The sequence below is a fragment of the Capricornis sumatraensis genome, chromosome 3, assembly GCF_032405125.1.
Source record: "Capricornis sumatraensis isolate serow.1 chromosome 3, serow.2, whole genome shotgun sequence".
NCBI classification, from domain to species: Eukaryota; Metazoa; Chordata; class Mammalia; order Artiodactyla; family Bovidae; genus Capricornis; species Capricornis sumatraensis.
The window spans coordinates 165,164,891-165,187,926 of NC_091071.1; the positions used below are offsets into that span (position 1 = coordinate 165,164,891).

Here is a 23,036-nt window from a genome sequence, read left to right on the forward strand (position 1 = left end):
CTGTTAGGTCCATACTGTTTCTGTCCTTTATCAAGCCCATCTTTGCATGAAAAGTTGCCTTGGTATCTCTAATTTCCTTAAAGAGATCTCTAGTGTTTCCCATTCTATCAGTGCTAAAAGGATTCAGCATACATCCCCAGATAGAAGGCCAATTTCAGAGCTAGGTTTTCTCTCTGGATTAACTCACTTAACATATTTGAATAGTCACTACTGTACATGCTTGGGACACACTAGTGAACAAAATAGACACAGATCCTTGTCCTCACAGGGTTTATAGTCTAGCAGGAGGGAGGAAAACAAAAAAGTATATACACTATGTTATAAAGTAATTTAAAAAACAGATTAGATGAGGGGTTCAGGTGTAACATGAAATAAGGTATAAGGTGTCAGGGTATAAGGAGATGACTTTTCAGCAAAGACCTAAAGGAGGTGAGAAGAGAACCAGGGTGGTACCTAGAAGAGAAGTGATCCGGTCAGAGGGGAAAGCTGGTGCAAAAGTGCTGAGGCAGGAATATGCCTGGTGAGCTCAGGGAGCTGCAAGGAGGCTGGAGCGACTAGAGACGATGAGCAAGGGGATGTGGGTGAGGGAGGTGGTGTGAGAGGTGACAGAGTCAGATCTCAGGGCCTCGGGAGCTACTGGAAGGGCTCTGGCTTTAATTCAGAGTGAGACGGGAGCCCAAGCAGAGTTTCAGTTAGAAAAGAGACATGATTTAACTTACCCTTAAAAAGGACCCCTCAGACTGGTGGGCTGACTGACTTTTACACTAAGTGAAATGGAGATGCCTGCTTTCACTTGTGTACTGACCTCTGAAGATTCCCTGCTATCTTGGAGGTCAGGACACAGTCTTCTTTGTCAGTGGGGAAGCTGTTCAGAGTATCTCCTCTACCACATTGCTGGAAATAGAAGGCACCCCCTACCAGGTTTCTAAACATAGCGCAAAGCTGTTGTCCAAAGAACAGGATAAAAACTAGAGATCATTGGAAAATAAAAGTAATGGATAGTATGGCAAAGCAGAAATGAAATAAGATTAGAAATCATTACTCAAGAATTTTTAAGACAAGAACTAACCAGATCCAGACCTGAAAAAGTATACGGCAATGTACTCCAGACAGAATCCTACCTTTTAAACCAAAAAATAATTAGAATAAAATATAATGACAAATGAGAGAACCCGATCTTGGCAACAAAAGTGTCTCTGTACAGAGTGGGGTGATCAGAGCTTGTACCCTGAATTTTGCTTCCGAAAAGTCTTGTAAAACTCCCATGGTACTTGCCCCCTCTGGGACCCTCCCCACACCTAACTAACCCTTGCATTTATGAAGTACTGAGACACATTTACTGAACTGCATTTTAGACCACTCAGTGAATATTTAAAATGTTTATAAATAAAAAGTCTACCTAACATATCAGTAAAGAAAATCATGTCTTGGAGAAGAGAATGGCAAACCACTCCAGCATTCTTGCCTGGAGAAGCCCATGGACAGGAGAGCCTGGTGGGCTATGTCTGTGGGGTAGAAAAAGAGCCAGACGCAACTTAGTGACTAAACAAGAGCATGCCAAAAATATTTTCAAGAGTAAAGGATATTATTACCTCCATTGTTGCTTCAAAAATAGCATTTTAAAAAGATAAAGTTAATATGCCCAAACATTGTTAATAAAAGACAAAGTTACTAAGTTATTATATATCCAGGGCATCTCTGGGAGGCAGAGGTTATATATTGGTTTCTAATTTAAAAGTGTTCACTTTATCAAACATGATTTGGCTTTGGTTGGCCTTTTATAATTTACATAAAACAAAGTTGATTTTCCTCAATTCTATGATTTAGATATTTCCCACACTGAGCAAATAATGAAATTTGAATTAATATAAAAAAGAAAACCATGTCTCATAATATATATATATTTTTTAAGTTAAAACAATGTGCACTATGACACTTAAAGAAATGAAAGTAAAATTTAACAATGGTCATCTATGAATGGTGGGATTAGTGCATTATTACTTTTGTGCTAAATTTTCTCCAGTAATTTAACATATGGTAAATCTATAACCCTCAGAGCAGGTAGAAAGAGATCAATATCCTTACTATTAATTGCAGAACACTTAGTTAAGACATATGAGAGCGTGTTGAAATATCTATTAAAGAAGGCTTTATACTTGCCAAAGAAGCAAAAATGAAAGACTGAGGTATACCATTTCAGATAAATTAGCCAACAAGAAAAAGGTCACAGTGTGTAATGCTGGTGAGCTTATTGTGAAATAGCACTACTGGTAATAATTCATATTAGTCCAAGCATGGAGGAAAACAGCCTAACAATACATATCAAGAGGAATAAAAATGCTCAAATCCTCTTGCTCAGTAACCCTATTCCAGAGACTCACCATAAGAAAATGGTTTTTAAAAGGGACTATACTTTAAGGATGTACATTGAGACAGATATACAAAGACTAACAAAGAACAATTTTTTGACAGAGGATACTCAAAGTAACATGAATGACAAAAAATTAGCAATGCCTAAATGCTAATGAAGACATTTTACAAGGAGGCAGCGATTTTACAGGGAGACAATCATTTTATAGGAAAGTAGTTCAGAGTTTGGTCTTTAGCAACAGAGAGATAATCAAAGATGAGTAAGACATGAACCCTACCCCAAGGGTCTACAGTTTAAAACGCTGCCATTTATTAACTGTGTGACTTTGAGTAAGTTCCTTCACCTCCCTATGCCTCAGTTTTCTCACCTGTAAAATCCACTATAAAAACCATTTATAAGGGAACATCTGAACACTCACTAGGTGACAAGGGATACTATGGATCTGCTTCGCTTTTAGTCTGATGATGACACTGTGTTTCTTAAGTCCTTATCTTTTAGTTGTTAAGCACTAAAATATTTTTGAAGAAAACGCAGTAACATTTGTTCTGTACTTTTTGTACTTTTCTCATGACGTTGTTGTAGTCTGTGTACTTCTCTCTGTGTGTGTCACACACACACGTTTCTACGCAGCAAGAGTGTATTTCCAAGGCACAAGCAATCCTTCCTTACCCACTACCTTCTGCAGACCTCAGTGCATGTGGAAGGTGCTCAAATATTTGTTAAACAACAAACAAAAAAAGGCCACACATATTCCAATGACGAGAAAAATACCCTGAAGCAAGGATTATGTTTAACACAACTTTTTCTACCTGAGGTCCAAAATCAAAGTCCATGGGCACAAAGAACAGGATAGAAAGCTGCCGTCCTGGCTGGTGAGGGGCACCTTCCTTGGGGAGGAGAGTGCAGATGCCCTGGCCGGGCTGGGCCCTCCCGACACACTCCTAGCACAGCCGTAGCCCATTTCCTAGGTGTGCTGCCATCTACTCAGTCGCCAAGGCCACACTGCGGCCCCACCCTGGATACGGTCTCCTAAGTGGTGGGCAGCTCGAAGAAGAAATCCGGGCACCCCCAGAGGAGCAGCAGGACAGACCACTGAAAGAGTTAGGAACATCCTGGTGCCCAAGCCAGGAATACCAGCAGGAGACTGATCCGCCAAGCTCCTGGGGCAGGTATGGGGCTGGGCTGGGACCACAGCCCCACTCCTCGGAGGAGCTGATGAAGGGAACGGGGACTGGGTCAGGGCTGGCCTGCAACAGGAGGCAGGGACTGGGACCAGCAAGGGGACTAGGAAGCGACTGCTGCCTGCTGTGCAGCCTGGGGCTTGGCTGGCCTAGGCCGGTCCTTCCCCTGTGCGGTAGGATGTGGAAGACCGCAGGAATGCAAGCAACGCTAGTGCATCACCGTAGAAATCTGAATTCCTGAGCACTTCATCATCGGGGAGGCTTACTAGGCAACGACGCAGCTATGGAATGAGGACTCATCCAGTTGTGGGGGCCGCCTGGAGGAGGGAAGCTCCCTCTGCCTGCATAGGGGATGGGCAGGAAGAGCTACAAAGAGGAGCCCACATCTGGTTGACTCTGGGGGGAAAAAAAAGATGGAAAGAAAAACAACAGCACATACTGAAAGCTCACGGGGGTCTAGGTGCTGGTTAGGCACTTGAGCTTCCTTCCTGAAGCAGGACCACACAAAGGCCTGTGAAAATACAAGTGTGTCTGGTTTCTTTCCCCTCGTAGAAGCCCACTAAAGCTGCCAGAGGCCCTGGGCTGGATTCGGCAGGATGGGAGGAATGTTCTATCTATCCCTGTTCCCTTGTTAACATGGAAAAACTCAATAAAACGAATTCTAAGAGACTTCCCTGGTGATCCAGTGGTTAAGAGTCTGCCTTGCAATGCAGGGGATGCAGGTTCGATCCCTGGTCAGGGAACTAAGATCCCACATGCTCTGGGGACATGGAGCCCATGCAGCACAATGAAGACCCAGCCCACGAGCAGTGATCAGAGATGGATGTCAAGATAGACTCAGGAAGCTCAAGAACAGGAAACCAAATGGACAATTGCTAGAGTTAGATTGCCTAAAATATTATATGGTCATCAAGAAGCATGTTGTTAAAGATTCGTGAATGGCATGGAAAGAGTCACACCCCATATGAAGTGAAAAACAATCAGGTTACAAACAAATATGATCCCAACTTTATGGGGGAAAAGTATAACACATTTTTTAAAAGACTGAAATCTAAATATTCAAGGGGTCTGTCTCTATGTGGTGGAATTAGGGGTGATAAGCTTCTTCACTCTTAGTGTCTGTTTTCTCCAAAGAATATGTTTTACTTTTTTAAAATTAGATAACAACACACACCAAAAAAAAAAGTATCAATGCACCCACACAATTGAAAACAGGCCCAGCAGGGCAGGCTCACCTTCTGCAGGATGGGGGCGGGGCAGGTGCTGTCAAACAGGACTGAGCTGAAGACTCCATACACGCCCTCACTGAGGTGGTACACGATGCTCTTGGGGGAGGAACCGGTTTCCTCTGCAGGGAGGGGAGGGGTTGGGGGGGGCACAAGCAGATGTGAGGGGGTGGGACAACGGCGGGCTCAGCAAGCAGACAGGAGGGCTGCCCCCTCCTCAGCTACGGGGCGGCTCCTGCCTCCTCCTGTGTTCATGGCTGGGTTGGAAACACCTTTGCAGCTGAGCAACCCTGCCTAGGACACACTCCAGGCTTGCATCTGAGCCCCTTGATGCCCCAGCAAAGGCTGAAAAGCAGCCCACCAGAACTCAAGACCCCGACAGACTGAGTCAGCAGCTCAGAAGTACACACAGTGGGGCAACACATGAGCTGGAATGAGAAGTCAGGTCTCCAGGCTGGACTGCTGCTGCTGCTGCTAAGTCACGTCAGTTGTGTCCGACTCTGTGTGACCCCTTAGACGGCAGCCCCGTCCGTGGGATTCTCCAGGCAAGAACACTGGAGTGGGTTGCCATTTCCTTCTCCAATGCATGAAAGTGAAAAGTGAAAGTGAAGTCGCTCAGTCGTGTCCGACTCTTAGCGACCCCATGGACTGCAGCCCACCAGGCTCCTCCATCCATGGGATTTTCCAGGCAAGAGTACTGGAGTGGGTTGCCATTGCCTTCTCCCCAGGCTGGACTAGAAAGTATAATCCCAGATCTGGAAAGGAAGCCAGAAGAATTCCATCCCTACGCACACATACACACACAGAAGACCTTCCACCTGGAGCCCACCACCCATCTCTGGGAAAAACACCCAGACTTTCAGACTGGGGGTCCCAGAGCAGAGAAAAAAGCTCCAAGATCAGAGTCAGACCTCGCACTCAAGAGGCTGCTGGGAGGACTGATCTATCCGGAAGGTCAGTGAGGAGCACTGATGCTGGCAGTGCGGACAGAAAAGCCTTGAGTCAGCCTGAAAGTGTTAGTCGCTTCAGTCGTGTCCAACTCTTTGCAACCCCACGGACTGTAGCCTGCCAAGCTCCTCTGTCCATGAGTCAGCCTAGCCTGGACTTGAACCCTGGCGCTGCCCCCTTCTCAGCTGTGTGACCTTGTGTGAGTGACCCATCCTCTTCACGCCTATGTTCTGTAGTCTGCAAAATGGGCTTAGATCAGTATAAGTGGTTGTCAATTATTTTCATTATGTTATGAGAAGCAGTAGGATGAGTAAGAGCCTGGACTCTGGAAAGAAGACAAACATGGGGTCAAATGCAGGGTTCACCACTTATTAGCTCTTAAGCAATTCAATTGTATTCTGTCTGGCTCTCAGTTTCGTCATCTGCACTATAAAATGTGTGCTCAGTCATGTCCAACTCTTTGCAACCCCATGCGCTGTAGCCCGCCAGGCTCCTCTGTCCATGCAATTTTCCAGGCAAGAATACTACAGTGGGTTGCCATTTCCTTCTCCAGGGAATCTTCCTGACCCAGGGATCAAACCTGTGTCTCTTGCATCTCTGGCACTGGTAGGCAGATTTTTTACCACTGCGCCACATAGGAAACCCATATACAATAGGTTTAATAAAGTATCTGTTCTCCCCAAGGTTGCTTTGATCTCAATCTTCATAAAATATAAACATGCATAGGGGAAAAAAAAGATGCTAAAAGAGTGTCTTGGGGGTGAGGAGACATGACGGTAAATTTCCCTAAAGAAGGAGCCAGTCTTCAGATTTTCCCCCACCCCCTAAAATCAAACCCAGCTCAGCCAACAACCGTCCTTGGCTTTAGGGAAGAACGGGCCTCCACTGCCCACCTGGCACCTACCCTCCCTGCCTGGCTGATCCAGAAGAACCTCCTTCTTGGCGATGATGCTGATAGCCAAGGTGAAGGCTGAGGTCACATAGTAGCGCCCCAGCTTGGCAAGGATGTCCACACCACAGCCCTCCGGGAAGTATAGGTCCAAGGCTGAGTTGATCACAGAAGCAATCTGAGGGTACAGAGACAATTTCATGTTTGAAATGTGGGGTTTATGCTGGAGACTAGCTACAGCTCCAAGTCTTACTTCTTGAAAGCAGCTTTGATTTCAGGAAGCAGAACTTGGCAGCTGCTAAGACCCCAGCTGGTAATCACAGACAGCTGGCCAAGGCAGGCAAGCACAGATGGAGCAGGGTCAAGACCCTTACCCTTGAAAATCACCCTTCAATGCCCCCCACAATGGAAAAAGGAACTTTTAATCTAACAGTTGGTACTCAGATGACAGAATCTGTGATGCAGATCTTTCTTTCCTGAGTAACCAGTATGCTAAACAACACATTTTCATAGACAAGACAGAGAAGGAAAAAGAAGATAAAAGTCACCCCTAATTCTAACCCCAGATTAACCTATTCAATGCTAATTTATTGGAATCACTCCTTTAATTCCTTGTTATACAAACCTGAAAATCTGATTTTTTATTATAAACATAATAGGGCTATAAGTATACAGGTTTTTGTAACCTGCTTTACTCAGTAAATTGAATGATCTCTCCATGTATGTCACTTCAGTTCAGTCTCAGTTGTGTCCGACTCCTTGCGACCATGAATCGCAGCACGCCAGGCCTCCCTGTCCACCACCATCTCCCGGAGTTCACTCAAACTCACGTCCATCTGGTCAGTGATGCTATCCAGCCATCTCATCCTCTGTCGTCCTCTTCTCCTCCTGCCCCCAATCCCTCCCAGCATCAGAGTCTTTTCCAATGAGTCAACTCATTGCATGAGGTGGCCAAAGTACTGGAGTTCAGCTTTAGCATCATTCCTTCCAAAGAAATCCCAGGGCTGATCTTCTTCAGAATGGACTGGTTGGATCTCCTTGCAGTCCAAGGGACCCTCAAGAGTCTTCTCCAACACCACAGTTCAAATGCATCCATTCTTCGGCGCTCAGCTTTCTTCACTGTCCAACTCTCACATCCATACATGACCACTGGAAAAACCATAGCCTTGACTAGATGGACCTTTGTTGGCAAAGTAATGACTCTGCTTTTGAATATGCTATCTAGGTTGGTCATAACTTTTCTTCCAAGGAGTAAGCGTCTTTTAATTTCATGGCTGCAATCACCATCTGCAGTGATTTTGGAGCCCAAAAAGATAAAAGCTGACACTGTTTCTACTGTTTCCCCATCTATTTCCCATGAAGTGATGGGACTGGATGCCATGATCTTCATTTTCTGAATGTTGAGCTTTAAGTCAACTTTTTCACTCTCCTCTTTCACTTTCATCAAGAGGCTTTTTAGTTCCTCTTCACTTTCTGCCATAAGGGTGGTGTCATCTGCATATCTGAGGTTATTGATATTTCTCCCAACAATCTTGATTCCAGCTTGTGCTTCCTCCAGCCCAGCTTTTCTCATGATGTACTCTGAATAGAAGTTAAATAAGCAGGGTGACAACATACAGCCTTGACGTACTACTTTTCCTATTTGGAACCAGTCTGTCGTTCCATGTCCAGTTCTAACTGTTGCTTCCTGACCTGCATATAGATTTCTCAAGAGGCAGGTCAGGTGGTCTGGTATTCCCATCTCTTTCAGAATTTTCCACAGTTTATTATGATCCATACAGTCAAAGGCTTTGGCATAGTCAATAAAGCAGAAATAGATGTTTTTCTGGAACTCTTTTGCTTTTTCAATGATCCAGCGGATGTTGGCAATTTGATCTCTGGTTCCTCCGCCTTTTCTAAACCCAGCTTGAACATCTGGAAGTTCACGGTTCATGTATTGCTGAAGCCTGGCTTGGAGAATTTTGAGCATTACTTTACTAGCGTGTGAGATGAATGCAATTGTGCGGTAGTTTGAGCATTCTTTGGCATTGCCTTTCTTTGGGATTGCAATGAAAACTGACCTTTTCCAGTCCTGTGGCCACTGCTGAGTTTTACAGATTTGCTGGGATATTGAGTGTAGCACCCTCACAGCATCATCCTTCAGGATTTGAAATAGCTCAACTGGAATTCCATCACCTCCACTAGCTTTGTTCATAGTGATGCTTTCTAAGGCCCATTTGACTTCACATTCCAGGATGTCTGGCTCAAGGTGAATGATCACACCATCTTGATTATCTTGGTTGTGAAGATCTTTTTTGTACAGTTCTTCTGTATATTCTTGCCATCTCTTCTTAATATCTTCTGGTACCATTTCTGTCCTTTATTGAGCCCATCTTTGCATGAAATGTTCCCTTGGTATCTCTAATTTTCTTGAAGAGATATCTAGTCTTTCCCATTCTGTTGTTTTCCTCTATTTCTTTGCACTGAACGCTGAGGAAGGCTTTCTTATCTCTTCTTGCTATGTAAATGTATATAAATCTATGTAAATTCTTTTCCCATAAGAATATACCATAATTTACTTAGGGACCTCAAACAGAGGCTCCGTGACAATCCAGAGAAGTGGGAGGTTCAAGAGGGTGGGAACATATGTATACCTATGGCTGATTCATGTGGATGTTTGGCAGAAAACAAACTTCTGTAAAGCAATTATCCTTCAGTTAAAATAACTTTTTTTAAGTAATTAAAGAGAAAGATTTAAAAATAAAAATATTTTAATAAATCTTATTTGCATTTACCCAGAAAATACACTGGTATCATTGCCATATGATAAAATATTTTTATAAAAACATTTTTATAAAAAATTATATCTTTATAAAAGTAAAAATATTTTACATAAAAAGAAAGAATGTACTGTAATTTAGCCAATCCCTGAGCGACTTCACTTTCACTTTTCACTTTCATGCATTGGAGAAGGAAATGGCAACCCACTCCAGTGTTCTTGCCTGGAGCATCCCACGGACTGGGGGAGCCTGGTGGGCTGCTGTCTACGGGGTCGCACAGAGTCGGACATGACTGGAGCGACTTAGCAGCAGCAGAGTGTTAGCTGGACCAGGAAAGTCCACTTAACTTCTGTTATGAAGAATGTTGCAGTGTTCATCTTTGAAGCTAATTTTTATTATCCATCACAGATTTTCTTAAATTCAGTTCCAAGATGTGAATAGTCCCGAAAGAGGCATTTACTAAGGAAAAGCGACCCCTAGTGGTTCCAGTGGAGATTGCTATGACACATTTTTCCTGATTTAATCTTGCCATCCAGTCCCATCACTTCGTTGCAAATAGATGGGGAAACAGTGGAAACAGTGACAGACTTTGTTTTTTTGGGGGGCTCCAAAATCACTGCAGATGGTGACTGCAGCCATGAAATTAAAAGACGCTTACTTCTTGGAAGGAAAGTTATGACCAAAAGAGCAGAGACATTACTTTGCCGACAAAGGTCCGTCTAGTCAAGGCTACGGTTTTTCCAGTAGTCATGTATGGATGTGAGAGTTGGACTATAAAGAAAGCTGAGTGCTGAAGAATTGACGCTTTTGAACTGTGGTGTTGGAGAAGAGTGTTGAGAGTCCCTTGGACTGCAGGGGGATCCAACCAGTCCATCCTAAAGGAAATCAATCCTGAATACTGATTGGAAGGACTGATGTTGAAGCTGAAACTCCAATACTTTGGCCACCTGGTGCAAAGAACTGACTCATTTGAAAAGACCCTGATGCTGGGAAAGATTGAAGGCAGGAGGAGAAGGGGACGACAGAGGATGAGACGGTTGGATGGCATCATTGACTCAATGAACATGAGTTTGGGTAAACTCTAGGAGCTGGTGATGGACAGGGAAGCCTGGTGTGCTGCAGTCCATAGGATTGCAAAGAGTCGGACACAACTGAGCAACTGAACTCAACTGAAACTTGCAGGTGGGAAGGAGACAGATGGACTAGAAGTGGACAGAGGGTTGGCTATTCCTTCCCCTGCCCAACTTGATTTCTCATCATCCCATAGGAGGGTGAATAGGGCACACCCAGACCCTCAGAGAACTTTATGACTTATGCAGATATGGCCCAGTTAAGCCTCAAATATGTGCATGTTCAGAGTCCGGGCAGAGCTGGGTGTGCAGCCGGCCCTGCCATGGACTCAGGAAATGAAGTAGCTTCTATGAGCCTCAGTTTGTTCAGCTATAACACAGGGTTAATAATGAGATAATCCAGGCAAAGCACCAAGCGCAGCACATAGTACAGGGGACCCACTCACAGGGGGCTTCCTAGGATCACTGTAACCCCCCCCAACCCCCACCCAGCCCAGCGCAACACTTGTGACCCCACTTACCTCTTCGAATCTCACTTTGGCGTCCTCCACTCCAGGGAAGCCGCCACCGAGGTCCAGGATGTGCATCCTGTGGCCCAGCTCAGCACCCATTTCGAACACAACCCGGGCGTCTGCAATGGACTGAGCGTAGGCCTGAGGGTCAGGACAGCCACTGCCAATGTGAAAACTGGGGAAGAAAGAAGAGTCTCGGCTTACACACAGGACCCCAGGTGTCACCACTTCAGCCTCAGCCAGCAGCAGCCTTGCCCAAGCATACCGGATGCTGTGCCCATTTTCCAGATGCAGTGACTGTGGGCCTAAAATGTTGAGTGGGTTGCCAAGGGCCATGTGGCAAATGAAGAGTGGACAGGGGACTAGATCCAAGGACCTTTGGCACTTGGTGCCCCTCTCATCCCTCCACACTGCCTCTGGGGGCTGAGCCTTCCTGGGATGAGGGTTAGGGCCCCAGAGTCAGCCAGAACTAACGTACATCTCACTCAGCAGTGTGGCCGGCCATGCTTCAGTTTCCCCATCTATAAAGTGGGGATCGGTTCAGTTCAGTCGCTCAGTCATGTCCGACTCTTTGCGACCCCATGAATCGCAGCACGCCAGGCCTCCCTGTCCATCACCATCTCCTGGAGTTCACTCAGACTCACGTCCATCGAGTCCGTGATGCCATCCAGCCATCTCATCCTCTGTCGTCCCCTTCTCCTCCTGCCCCCAATCCTTCCCAGCATCAGAGTCTTTTCCAATGAGTCAACTCTTCACATGAGGTAGCCAAAGTACTGGAGTTTCAGCTTTAGCATAATTCCTTCCAAAGAAATCCCAGGGCTGATCTTCTTTAGAATGGACTGGTTGGATCTCCTTGCAGTCCAAGGGACTCTCAAGAGTCTTCTCCAACATCACAGTTCAAAAGCATCAATTCTTCGGCGCTCAGCCTTCTTCACAGTCCAACTTTCACATCCATACATGACCACTGGAAAAACCATAGCCTTGACTAGATGGACCTTAGTCGGCAAAGTAATGTCTCTGCTTTTGAATATGCTGTCTAGGTTGGTCATAACTTTTCTTCCAAGGAGTAAGCGTCTTTTAATTTCATGGCTGCAGTCACCATCTGCAGTGATTTTGGAGCCCCCCAAAATAAAGTCTGACACTGTTTCCCCATCTATTTCCCATGAAGTGATGGGACCGGATGCCATGATCTTCATTTTCTGAATGTTGAGCTTTAAGTCAACTTTTTCACTCTCCACTTTCACTTTCATCAAGAGGCTTTTTAGTTCCTCTTCACTTTCTGCCATAAGGGTGGTGTCATCTGCATATCTGAGGTTATTGATATTTCTCCCAACAATCTTGATTCCAGCTTGTGTTTCTTCCAGTCCAGCGTTTCTCAGGATGTACTCTGCATATAAGTTAAATAAGCAGGGTGACAATATACAGCCCTGACGTACTCCTTTTCCTATTTGAAACCAGTCTGTTGTTCCATGTCCAGTTCTAACTGTTGCTTCCTGACCTGCATACAGGTTTCTCAAGAGGCAGGTTAGGTGGTCTGGTATTCCCATCTCTTTCAGAATTTTCCACAGTTTATTGTGATCCACACAGTCAAAGGCTTTATCAAAGGATAAAGTGGGGATAAGGTCCCAAAATTGTGGGAAAATGTCTATGGAGCGTTTAGCACAGTGCCTGGCTGTCCAAAATCCAGAGCATAGGAAAGTTAAATCATCAGGTCCTAGTTCTGGCTTCTTCCACATCCTCACCAGAAAAACGGCAAAGACAAGGTGTGCCAGGATGACCTTTGGCTTCAGGCTGGGGACACTTCCTGCAAAGCCAGGTCCCTCCTAGAACCTCCTGGGACAGGACCTTCTGCAGACTGTGGGGTTGGGGCACTGGGACACTCCAAACCTTCTTTCCAAAGGGAGGAAACTCTCAAGTGGCAGAATTCCAGAACCAGGGACAGGCCTGCCTTGAGGGCCCTGGGGGAGGTCCCACACAGAATTGAGTAAGTCCTGGGAAAGAAGCAGGAGGCAGCGGGCATGGTGGGGGATGGCGGGGTTCCGGCACTCACCTCACACCTATCACCTCTACATGGTCCCTCTTGGCATTCTCAAGCAGGTCTCGGCAGGATTTCAGCGACGCTCCGAACTTGAGGCTCAGGCGGCTCAGAGAGTGGGAGTCCTCCGTGGCAATGCACAGAACCATCCTGAGGAGGGAGACACGGGGCAGCACCTTGGCGGGGGTGGGAGCCTACTTCTTCCACCCCAGCCACGTCTTCTCTAGTCTAGGGGGATGAACCCTCATGGCTCAGAGCTATATCCAACCCCAGAAGCCCCGGCCCCCTTCCTCCCCCTGCACAGCCAGTCAACCTCTGAGTCCTGTCCAATCCACTCCCTAAATGTTCCCAGACCCTTCCATGGGACCCCTGCCCTGGTCCCGACCTCACCAGTTTCCCCCTGGGCAGCCCTACTCCCTCCCAATCAGGCAGGCTTTTCCAGCTTCTCTTGTATGGTGGGGTGGAGGGGACCATTTTTTTTTTAAACAGTCTTATTGAAAACGCCTGTATCCTCAATATGTGAAATAGTCAAAACAGAAGCTGCTTTGGGTGAACCCGAGTGGTGCCCCTCTTGGCCCCTCCAGTGTGTCCAGTGACCAGGTGAGGGGCACACCCTGAAAAAGATGTCCAGCCCTGACCCCTTCCAAAGCCCATGTGCACTGGGGTGCCTGCCCTGTGACCAGCATCACTGACTTCTCCTTCACCCCTGGCCACACATGGTATGATCCAGCCACATCAATTTCTGCTTATCCTGCAAACGCCCTCTGCTGCTTCTGGCCTTCATGTGCTTGCTCCTGCAGCTCCCTCTGATGCACTGTTTATGCCCGCTCCAGATGCCAGTCGCCCCTGAAGGCCCACCTCAAATGACGCCTCCTCAGTGGCATTTCCTGACCACTGCTCCTTCTGCCACGACTTTGACCTCTGCAATACCATGGGTTTTGCCTGGACTATAACCCATCATTTCTGCCTCCACCCTAGTCAGCCTCTGGCATCCTGGGTCCAGCCCAAGAGTGCCTGCCCCAACCTCCTGTGGCTATGACCGGCTCCAGGGCAGGGTCCTCAGCCCCAACCCTATTTCGCCTACTCCCCCCACTCTCACCCGTAGCCCAGCCTCCCACCTGAGTGGTTCTCAGCTTACTTGGCACTGGGGTGGCTTTTCACCACCTTTGCCAGCTCCATCTCGTTGTCAAAGCTCAGCAGCCGGACCCCGTGCTTGGCAGCATACTTGATGTGTGCAATTTGCTTACAAGGATTGGCATAGATGATCTTACTGGCGGGGACACCAATATCCTGGACCAACTCCATCTCTGCCTGTGGGGTCCCAAAGGTGGTGGTGAGGAAGCGCCAGAGCCTGCTGGGCCCACGGAGGCCAAGGAAGCACAGATGAGGGGCAAAGTCATAGCTATGCCTAAGGAGGTCCATAAGAAACGGGCCTCACTTTTAGACAATAGATATACAACAACCAGAACTCACACAGATTCCCTGTTAACAAGAAGGGCTGCCACGTACAGCTGTGCAGAGGGTGAACCACCGCTCAACCCTAGGGAGGGTGGGGCCCCATTCAGAGAATCATGCATGCATATTCAGTCGCTCGGTTGTATCCGACTGTTTGCAACCCCATGGACTGTAGCCCACCAGGCTCTGCTGTCCATGGAAGTTTCCAGCAAGAATACTGGAGTGGGTTGCCATTTCCTATTCCAGGGGATATTCCCAACCCAGGGATGGAACCCATGTCTCCTGTGTCTCCTCCATTAGTAGGCATATTCTTAACCACTGCACCACCTGGGAAGCTCCATTCAGAGACTACATAGTATATTGGTATATTTATTACAACTTCCTAATGGTGAAGCATCTTACTCTAACAAAATCCATGTATTTTTAACAGTGTCTTCAAGATACATTTTAATTCCCACAAAGGCACTGTACAGATTCATGGTGGCCCTGAAAACAGACTTCTGACATATTTTCCTGGCAGATTTAAATGGATAGAAAATATCATTTGATGTAGTAGAAAGTTTGCCAGCTCAAGAGTCTTCTTGGCACAGGTCATCCCACATCCAAAGGCTGGCCCTATGTGTGGCACTGTGCTGGGTGCTCCAGCAAGGCCTCTTCATCCTCACCTTTCCAGAACAGTGCTTCACATGATTGCTGCATTAATGATACAGACAACGATGATGGTGTTGGTGAAGGAAGCAACCATGGGCATGGAGCACCTACCACAAGAAGGCACCGAATGACAGGCTTTACATAGGCCTTGGCAAATTTTTCCTATGAGAGGCCAGAGAGTAAATATTTTATGCTTTCTGAGCCAGTAGTTTCTGCATAGCTAAGCTGCCTTTGTAACAGCAAGCAGCCACAGATAAAGCTTAAGTGAATGGATGTGGCCGTGGGCCAGTAAGACTCTGCGAAACCCACCATCCATAATCTGTCAACCCTTGTTTTAGATTCACTCTTATTTCCTCCTTACCATAGCCCATCAGAGGGGTATTAGTTCCATTCTACAGAGAAAAAAACATCCTCAGAGGCCACACAGCATGTAGGAGGCAGAACCAACTTTCAAACTCAAACCTGACTCTCCATGATTAACAAAGAAGCAGTTTTGAAACATGGTAGAGACACAGGGCCATCCTTAGCCATCCTGAGTTTGTAACAAGACTGTATGTAATTTTAATGTAGCAACTTTTCAGCATGAGGTTTTTCTGTGCATTATCTCATGTGATGTCTGTAACTATCCTATGAAATATTTATGGCCACATCTTACAGAGGACCAAATTGAGTTCAAAGGAGCCCACTTGTCTGGGTGACGCAGTCAGTGAGTAGCAGAGGGAGAATCAGAGGCCCCTCCAGAGCGTAAACTGCCCTCATCAGAGCTTGCTTCCAAAGACCCTGCCTCTCTGCAGACACGAAAATGTGGTTCTGCTCCCGGCTTCACCCGTGAGGTGAGAGGAAGCAGCAAGGGTAGCACTTTGGGGACCTGTGGTTGAGCTTTGATTATAGTTATTTAAATAATAACCATTGTCACTCCTTGACGGATTACCATACACCAGTCATTGCATTAAATATTTCATAGACATTCTCATCATCCTCATAATCATCTTACGAGACAGGGAACAGAGGCCCTGAGAGGCCTTAAGTGACTTGTTCAGCATCACACGGCTTGCAGGTGGCACAGCTAGAATTCTAACCCAGCTAGAATTCTAACTGTGCGACTTTAGCTCACTGGCTCTCAGCCACAGCGCTTCGGCGGAGAAGACGCCTCGATGCTGCCCTGGCAAGTGTCTCTTGCGCATCTATCGAGTCGCCAGGCTCTGTGACAGGTGCAAATGAAAGCAAAGCGCTGAGTAAAGCAGACAGGGTCTCTGATTGTGGACCTTTCAGACAGACGGGAAAGAAGGGGAGGAACGAAGGAACACTGAATCATGATAGGATTACAAATGGATAGGAGCCATGGAGAAAAAGTATGGGATACTAGAGAATGTGGGATGCAGAGACCTGCGTGAGAGGTGTGGCAGGCAGCTTTCTGAGGGTCAGAAATTTAAGCTGAGGAGAAAGTGTGGGGAAAAGGGAACCCTCCTAGCCTGCTGGTGGAAATGTAAATTGGTATAGTCACTATGGAAAATAGAATGGAGGTTCCTTAAAAAAACTAAAAACAGAGCTGCCATATATATGATCCAGTTACCCCACTCCTGGGCATATACCCAGAAAAGATGAAAGCTGCAATTGGAAAAGATGCCTGCACCACAACGTTCACTGCAGCACAGTTTATAATAGTCGAGGCATGGAAGCAACCGAAGTGTCCAGTTACAGATGAGTAGATGAGGAAGATGTGGTGGATATACACAATGGACTATTACTCAGCTATAAAAGATGAAATCCTGCCATTTGCAGTAATGTGGATGGACCGAGAGATTATCACAGTAAGTGAATAAGTTAGAGAAAGACAAATACCATATGATATCACTTATATGTGGAATCTAAAATATGACACAAATGAACTTATTTACAAAACAGACTCAGACACAGAATATAAACACATGGCTACCAAAGGGGAAGGCAGGGGAGGGATAAACTGGGAGTACGTGACTGACAGACGCACACATCCATGTGCAAAAGAGGTAAACAAGTATTTACCATATAGCACAGGGAACTATATTCAATATGTTATAATAATGGAAAAGAATTTTAAATATATATACACACACATATATATATATATAACTGAACCACTTTGGTGTACACCCCAAACTAACACAACATTGTAAACCAACTGAACTTCAATGAAAAAAAAGATTTGAGCTGAGCCCTGCAGGAGGAGTCGGCCAGGCTAGAAGGGAAGCAAAGAATATTTCTGGTTCAGGAAGCGGCCTGTGCAGAGGTTCTGAGATAAGACCGCTCAGCCTGATGGAGGAACAGAGAATGCTGGTGTGGTCTGGGCAGGGTGACCAGCGGGGGCGGATGAGGTTGGAGGGACGCAGGCAGAGCCAACGGGGAGAACAAGAAGGCTGATGTGGATTTATGTTCGATGCTGCAGGTTGTGGGAGACGGTCTGATGGGATCGCAAGAGGGAAAAGGACATGGTCAGATATGCATCTTGAAGGCAAGGCCTAAGTGCATGTCACTCCAGACACCATGTGAAAACGGACAAGGGAGGGCCCGGAAGGGCCTCCCCGGGAGACACGACACGCTGCGCTAGAAAGCGGGGAGGGTGTGGTCTGGAGGCAGGCCTGGAAAGCTTGCTGATGGACAGCACGTGGGGACGTGGGGTAAGAGGGGGACTTCACACCCAGCAGACCTAGGGGCCCCTCTTGAAGGGAAGATTGTGAATGCATTTGAACACGCTGGCTCCAGGCATCCTGTAGTATCAACTAGGAGTCCGCCTGCCAATGCAGGGGACACGGGTTTGATTCCCGGCCCAGGAGGATCCCACGTGCTGCAGCACAACCAGGCCCATGCACCACAACTATTGAGCCCATGCTCTGCAACGAGAGGTCACCGCAGAAAAGCACCGCAACAAAGAGTAGCACCTGCTCCCCATAACTAGAAAAAGCCTGCAAAAGCAACAAGACCCAGGGCAGCCAAAAAGTTAATTAGAAAAAGAAAACTGGGGAGGTGGTGGCATCTTGGGGATAACTTGAAGCCATGGGAGGAGATGAAATCCCCTAGGAAGATGAAGTGGAGAAGGCAACGGCAGCCCACTCCAGTACCCTTGCCTGGAGAATCCCATGGATGGAGGAGCCTGGTAGGCTGCAGTCCATGGGGTCGCTAAGAGTCAGACACAACTGAGCGACTTCACTTTGACTTTTCACTTTCATGCATTGGAGAAGGAAATGGCAACCCACTCCAGTGTTCTTGCCTGGGAATCCCAGGGACAGGGAGCCTGATGGGCTGCTGTCTATGGGGTTGCACAGAGTCGGACATGACTGAAGCAACTTAGCAGCAGCAGCAGCAGGAAGATGAAGAGTTTATAAAAGAAGGGAGCCTGAGCTGGAATCCAGAGGAACAATTCCAGCTAGAGACAGGGGCAAGCTGGCATAGGACTGGCAGAGAGGGAAGAGACAGCATCTCCAGAAGAGGCAGGACAATGCAGAGGTGACTATGCCATTCCTGCCAAGGTAACCCTGTCTTACAGTTCACATCTGAGCAGGAGACGCCTGCACTGTCAGAGGCCTCAGACTTTACTTTGCTGTGCTTCACAGATATTGGGGTTTTTCTTTAAAACTGATAGTCTGTGGCAACCTTGCGTGAAGCAAGTCTACTGGCACCATTTTTCCAACAGCGTTTGCTCACTTCACCTCTCTGTGTCACATTTTAGTAATTCTCTGGATATTTCAGACTTTTGCAGTGTGACTGTATCTGTTATGGTGATCTGTGATCAATGATCCTTGATGTGACTTTGCCATTGTTTTAGGGTGCCATGAACCGTGCCCATAAGAGATGATGAACTTAATGGATAAATGTTGTGTGTTCTGATGGCTCCACCCACTAGCCATTCCCCAGCTCTCTCTCCCTCTTTTTGGGCCTCCCTATACCCTGAGACATAACAACCCAACCATACTGAAATTAAGCCAATTAATAATCTTACAACAACCTCTAGGTATTCAAGTGAAAAGTAGAGCTATCCCTTAAGAAACTAGCCACCCCAACCTTCAGCAACAACCACCCTGATCAACCACCAGCCATCAACATCGAAGCAAGACTGTCCACCAGCAAAAAGATTACAACTCACTGAAGCCTCAGATGATAGTTAGCATTTTTTAGAAATAAAATATTTTTGACTTAAGGTATGTACATTTGACTTAAGGTATGTTTTTTTAAGACATAATGCCACGGCACATTTAATAGACTACAATATAGTATAAGCATAGCTTTTATATGCACTGGGAAACCAAAACATTTACGTGACTCATTTTATTGTGACCTTTCCTGTAGTTGTCTGGAACCTAACCCACAATATCTCTAAGTTATGCCTGTGTTTTTAAAAAGACTATATTTCAATGGATGCAACTAGAAATTATTATACTAAGTGAAGTAAGTCAAAAAGAGAAAGACAGATACTATAAGATGTTACTTTTATATGTAGAATCTAAAATATGACACAAATGAACCAATCTAAGAAACAGAAATAGAATCAGGGACATAGAGAGTGAACTGGCGGTTGCCAAGGGGATGGGGTGTGGGAGAGGGTTGAATTGGGAGTTTGGGATTAGCAGATGTAAACTGGTATACAGAAAAAGGATAAACAAAAGGCCCTACTGTACAGCCCAGGGAACTATATTCAATATCCTGTGATAAATCATAATGGAAAAGAATATGAAAAATGATATATATATATATATGTATAACTGAGTTACTTTATTGTATAACAGTAATTAATACAATATTGCAATTTAAATATACTCCAATTATAAATAAATTCTAAAAACAAACAAAAAAAAAGAATGTGTTTCAAATGGGGAGTTACTGTTCAGTGGTATACCCACTGAACTGACCATACATGTCAGTTCTGCAAGAAGAATAAGTTCTAGAGATCTGCTGTACAGCACAGTGCCTATAGTTAACAATTCCTTGTTGTTCAGTCGCTCAGTTGTGTCCGCCTCTTTGCAATCCCATGGACTGCAGCACGCCAGGCTTCCCTGTCCTTCACCATCTGAGTTACTTATATATGTAAAAAAATTGTGAGGAAAGACATCACGTTAAATGTTCTCTACACACACACACACACACACACACACACACACACACACACATGCACACACTCCAAAAAAAACAGTACAAAACAAAACCTTTTTTCATGGTAAAAGCAAAAAAAAATAGGAGGATTAAGGAATGTCCCCTACAAGGTCTAAATGCATCAACACAGACAGATCTCCAAAGTCTGCTGACTTTTAAAGCCACTGAGGCACAGTGCCTACCAGATGAATATTTTATATTTTATATTTTGTTACAAAATCACAGCATACTTTGTATATTTTCTATGGATCATATTTGTAAGTATTTTTAGAAGATCGCCACCAAACTCAAACTCCGAATGTTGATTATCTCTGGAGATAGAAAGCTGATGTTCTACTTCTCTTCTGCAGATGAATCAATGCATTACTTGAATAATTCAAGATGAGTGTTTAGTATAAAGTGCTCACTGGATCCTGCTGATCACTGGGGACATTGGTAAGAGGAAATTCCTTGAAATGATGAGTGGAGGTCAGGAAGCAGTGGCTTAAGAAGTGGGTGCTAAGGGAAAGAGACAAGTGAGTATAGATAAGTGAGTTTGGTTTTCAAGAGGGAGCAAGGGATTGGACTAGGGGGAAATGTGGCGTCCAGAGAAGGCTTTTTAAGATGGGAGGATGCTGAGGGAGACAACAAGAGAGGGCAAGGGATGGGGCAGGAGAGATGACAGAAGGTCCTTGGGAAGGTGGGTGGGTGGACCAAAGCCCCAGATGAGGAATGGTTGGTGCCCTTGACCCTGGAGCCTGTCTGGGGCATATCTGTACACAAAACCCCAGCTCACGCCTGTCCCTTGGCCATGCATGTGCGTGCATGCTTAGTCACATCCAATTCTTTGCGACCCCATGGACTGTAACCCGCCAGGCTCCTCTGTCTGTGGGATTTCCCAGACAAGAATACTGGAGTAGGTTGCCATTTCCTTCTCCAAACCGTCTTCCCAACCCAGAGACTGAACTCATGTCTCCTGCGTTTGCAGGTGGATTCTTTACCACTGAGCCGCTCGTGAAGCACAAAAGCATGGTGCTGTACAGGGTGGCCACCAGCTCTAGGCTACCAGAAGAGGGCAGCCTCGGCCTTCCAAGAAAAGCTGTACCACCTCGAAGTAAAAGCACCCAAGGGCTAGGTGATCCCACCTACCCAGGAGGGGTCCCATCTCTGCCATCCCCTCCCCAAGAACCTTCATGAAGACAGCAGCCATAAAGTCAGAGAGGCCCTCACCATACTCAAGCGGCCCTTCCCTGGGCATCCCTCAAACCTCTGGGCCTCCTTCCCTTATATGCTAACTGCTTCCTCATGGGACTGTTGTCAGAATCACTGTGATAATAATTACTTTACAGAGTTGTTTCGAGAATCAAATGAGATCATGTACAGAAAGCGCTTGGCAGAGAGCCTGGCATAACAGATGCCCTCAGCAAACAGTAGATGCTTTTAACATTCCCCACTGACTTCTAAGCCCTAACACCACAGTTTTGCTCTTCGAAGGCCAGTCCTGAAGCTTAAGGGCCAGCACAGGGCCCACCTCTAGGTTTCCAGAAGCAGAGGAGTCTAGTCAGTGAGGTTTGGTCTTGTTCTTCACCCCTACACCAAACAGGCTGGAAAAGGGTCCCCTTCCGCCTCGGTCAGAGCAGAGACTCTGAGAGCTGCAAAGGGCAAGTCCTGGCTCTGCCATCAGCAAGTTCGGTGCACCTGGTCCCCAATTTCCTCAACTGCAAAATGGCAATCTCCCCCTCAGATACCTCACTGGGTCTTATGTAGGGCATGCATGAAACTAGGTGCGCAAAACAAGAGCTGATGCAAAGGGGCTTCATGGGTGACAAAAGAGAGACTTATCTGCAACTAAGGACACTGATGCATATCTCTGATAAACGCGAACCTGCTCACTCCAACCCCCACCATCGGTGCGCACCTATCCTCCACTCAGAATCCCTCCATCCCCGCATGCCGCCCAGGCAAACTCTCCTTCTGTCTCCTCCAGGATCCCTTTCTAGAATCCTTACAACACCCAGCCATATTGCTGACCAGAATTTAAAACGGGTTCCCTCTCAAAACAATCATTACTAACTGTTAAAAAAAAGTAACAGTTATAACAATATCACAAACCAATGCCCACCAGGCTTTCTCCCACCTCAGGGCCTTGGCACTTGCTGGTCCTTTTGCCTGGAATGCTCTTCCCCTAGTTATCCACCTGGATTGATCCTTTGCTTTCTTCAGAACACAGTTCAGATCTCAGTGAAGCCTTCCTTGGCCAAACTTTCTAAAAGTACAACCCTCTCTCCCAACAACCATGTCTCTTCCCTACTTCCCTCTCCCACCGTAATTTTCTCCACAGCATTTACCATCTAAAGTACCATAGATTTCCATTGTTTTCTTGTTCTTTAGAAAGCAACTTCCATGAAGGAAAAATCTTTTTTTTTTTGTTTTGGTCACTTGCTAAGTTCCACTGAGAAAAAAACTTGACCCCACAGTAGGTGCTCAATAAACACTTGCTGAATGCATAACTATGTCAAACCTGTCTATGTCTCAGAGGAAACTCTGTCTCACAGGAAACTCTATAGCTAAAAGACTTTATCAAGTGAGAACAGAATGAAGATAGATAAGCTGTGCATTCAACTCAATGACAACAGAGTCTGTTTTACTCAATACTGTATTGCCAACTGAGGAAGGCTTTCTTATCTCTCCTTGCTATTCTTTGGAACACTGCATTCTGATGCTTATATCTTTCCTCTTCTCCTTTGCTTTTCGCTTCTCTTCTTTTCACAGCTATTTGTAAGGCCTCCTCAGACCAGCCATTTTGCTTTTTTGCATTTCTTTTTCTTGGGGATGG

General features: G+C 46.0%; 1 protein-coding gene across 2 annotated transcripts in view; it reads right to left on the reverse strand.

Annotated features, from left to right (window-relative positions):
* The window catches only part of AZIN2 (antizyme inhibitor 2), a 44,576-nt gene that overhangs the window by 16,385 nt on the left and 5,155 nt on the right, over positions 1 to 23,036 (reverse strand). For both annotated transcript variants that reach the window (XM_068968916.1, XM_068968917.1), the window contains 5 exons: positions 14,130 to 14,302; positions 13,007 to 13,141; positions 10,966 to 11,131; positions 6,631 to 6,793; positions 4,788 to 4,900 (listed from right to left, as the gene is read on the reverse strand). In XM_068968916.1, coding sequence (XP_068825017.1) covers positions 4,788 to 4,900; positions 6,631 to 6,793; positions 10,966 to 11,131; positions 13,007 to 13,141; positions 14,130 to 14,302 — 750 coding nt within the window. The remainder of the gene's footprint in view (positions 1 to 4,787; positions 4,901 to 6,630; positions 6,794 to 10,965; positions 11,132 to 13,006; positions 13,142 to 14,129; positions 14,303 to 23,036) is intronic.